Consider the following 3,077-nt stretch of genomic DNA (forward strand, 5'->3'; position numbering starts at 1 on the left):
GGCAGCGAGGCAATCGAGTAAGCTGCGTGAAATCCTAATGATCGTTTAAGAGTCGGTCCTGTGGACACCCATGTGCACTGAGTCATGTAAACACTGACTGGGCTCTGCATGAGCGGTGGTGGGGATTTGGGAGACAGGAGATTGATAGGTACAAGAGGACTGTGCTCTTCCTCTCGCTATCGAGAGAGCTGAGGCTGCCTCCAAAGTGCTCTCCAGTTCACTGGTGGTGAATATTAACAGCGGCCATCCTTAGGAGCTTGTGAAGACAGACATGATGTGTCTGGCATACAGCCAAGCTCTAGAACCTCAGTTAAGAGGCTTTCGCTGCTTATTTTGCCATTTTGTTTAGGCGTGAGTGTGTGCTGTCGTGTGCGTATGTGTGTGTGCTGACGTATGTGTGTGTGTGTGTGTGTGTGTGTTCTGTTCTGTCAGTGCAAACACATCGATCAAATACGAGACACGGCACGACTTAAGACCTGTGAAATTACACAAGTCATGACTATAATGTGAATGTGTAGGTGTGTGAGTGATGGTTCTTCTGCATAATGAATCTGATTCACAGATTATGCGCACACACATACACACACACATATACACACACACATACAGTACACACACACACACTACAGCTAGGAAGAAAGAAAAAAATTGTGCAATTACACCAATCATTGGCTGGTTGTCTTATGAAACACCTGAACCACCGTTAGAAAAACAGCACAGACACACACACACACACACACACACACCTTGTAAAGTTTAACTCCATTGCACACCAGACTTGGGTGTGCGGACACCTCCAGCGTTTTTCTATATTACAAATAAACAGAATGGCCAGAGCAGAAATGAAAACATGATTGATTCTCCCAGCCGTCACTGCTCAGTCAGCCACGAATCTTTCCATCCTGTGTGCTTTCTGCCTTTTCTGTGGCCAGAGAAAAACTGAAGAGGAAAAGCTCTGAATGACAATTATCCTGAGTGTCCCAAGTGCTGAGCTCTATTGCTCTTTCTTTTGCGATATTGGATTGTCACATCTGTTTATCGGTGTGAACGCCGCCCCGCGCTTTAAAGTAAATAATTCAGCTTGTGAAGCAGCTCATCAAAATGCAAATGATCCTGAAGCCCAGTGGTGTGGACATGTCGGCTTTGGCCTGTCTTTGCCCGGGAGCTTAAACAAAACTCACGGTACAGAGATCTGTCTATGTAGACTGTTTTAATGGCCAGGGGAGTTTCCTTCCAAGACGACATGGGTGAAACTCCTCAAACTGGGTATTATCATAAACGGATCATTTTATTCCCTTTACGAAAAAAAAAACATGCACAGACATTTACATATTCATGAGCTGGAGGAACTCTGAATTATTCAGTGTTTATTTCCAGTCGGCTTTTATCAATATCACTCCGGATTTAGATCGCACGTAAATTCTCACGTGTTGGTGGATGTCTCCGTGGGACAGAGCGAACGTTTACCAGATACGCCTCAAAGCCGACAAGACAAAAGCGTGAAAAAAAAAATCAATGCATATGAGGGCATGAAATATGCCTGCATTTATTCGTTTGTCTTCAGTAGGCACTTTATCCTGTTCAGGGATGCGACACGTCTGAAATACTGAGCCTGACGTCCACCCGAAACACGCTGATCCACCTCACAAGCACCGTAAACACGCAGGGAAACGTATAGTATAGTATGTTTTTCAGAGGTGTATCGGGATAATATAATTATATAATGTACACTGTGCCCACTTACAGCCTTCATCTTGGAAAGAACGACATACTGACGTTTTACGATGGCGATGACCTCACGGCCAACATCCTGGGCCAGTACAGTGGCACGCTGCCCAGATTCAAGCTCTACACCTCCACGGCGGACGTCACCATCCAGTTCCAGTCCGATCCGGCCACCAACATCTACGGTTACAACAACGGCTTTGTGGTGCATTTCTTCGGTAGGCGGGACTTCCTTGCGTTATCCTGGTTTTTATGAGCATCTGTGGGTTATGACACTGATAATGACATAATACAGTAGACTATCACACTCGTGCTACACTATCTACTATCTAGTGAATTATTATCCCTGAGAATAACATTTCATTAATCATTTCATTAAACCTCAACGTTTTGGTCACTATAAAAGAGAGACACATTTATCATAATTTTCTCAACCTTTACATGGGGAAGAAACAAGGTCACGGTTTCTGTATGCACACACACACACACACACACACACACACACACACATGCACAATTATGATGAATGTCCTTTGGAATATGTCTTATAAATAGACATGATACTTCGTTCCAATTATATGCCATAAAGCAAGACATTTTAGACACTACAGACCAGATCCTCTCTGCTGCTCCTGAAAATGTTCATCGTGCTAAAATAGGCCTGCATGCTTCCTGCCCCAGTGACCTACACTTAGTGCTGTTCTTGACCACGACATGAAATAACGGTGTGAAATATGCAGCAGGCTCACAGTCGATCGCGCAACATCTAGTCAAGCAGATCCATGGATCTCGGCTCAACGGCTCAATGGAACAAATTAGTATTTCGGAGCGATTTAAAATGCATGGATTTGTGAATGAGGATTTAATGAAGATTAACATTTGCCGAATGGCTGTTATCAATTCAAGGTCAGAGAAGAGATGCTGTGCCTCTACGACATTTAATAATAATGATATTTAAAAAAAAAAAAAAAAGACGGATCTTGGTAACGTTCCATCTGAGCCCAAAGCCACTGGTGTCACAGTAAGCATTAGTCCTGCCAGCTTGCCTGGCAGTGGCATCCGTTGGCTTGTAATGCTGTGGACAATCGTTGTGAAAGGATGTCATACTGCTCTCTGGCTGCATTCTCATTTACATGCAATATGATGCACGATGTGTCACCTCGGTAGCGGACTCCCTTTCCAAGCCCGCCTACTTGGCTGCAGAGTTTTGGCGCTTTGCTCGGCGCGGTCAATGGCCGATTGTAAAACTGCTACTTCCACTCGGCCTTATACTAAACGACCGAGCCGAAATCGATCCGACACTCCAATAATCCGATCCGTTAATAATGCTCTATTGTTCTCTCTGTCCTTAG

The 3,077-nt window shown here is 44.4% G+C and overlaps 1 protein-coding gene across 3 annotated transcripts in view; it reads left to right on the forward strand.

Moving 5' to 3' along the window:
* The window catches only part of sez6a (seizure related 6 homolog a), a 91,056-nt gene that overhangs the window by 80,430 nt on the left and 7,549 nt on the right, over positions 1-3,077 (forward strand). For all 3 annotated transcript variants that reach the window (XM_027158694.2, XM_027158696.2, XM_027158695.2), the window contains exon 10: positions 1,747-1,943. In XM_027158694.2, coding sequence (XP_027014495.2) covers positions 1,747-1,943 — 197 coding nt within the window. The remainder of the gene's footprint in view (positions 1-1,746; positions 1,944-3,077) is intronic.

Source organism: Tachysurus fulvidraco, chromosome 20 (genome assembly GCF_022655615.1).
Source record: "Tachysurus fulvidraco isolate hzauxx_2018 chromosome 20, HZAU_PFXX_2.0, whole genome shotgun sequence".
Classification (NCBI taxonomy): domain Eukaryota; kingdom Metazoa; phylum Chordata; class Actinopteri; order Siluriformes; family Bagridae; genus Tachysurus; species Tachysurus fulvidraco.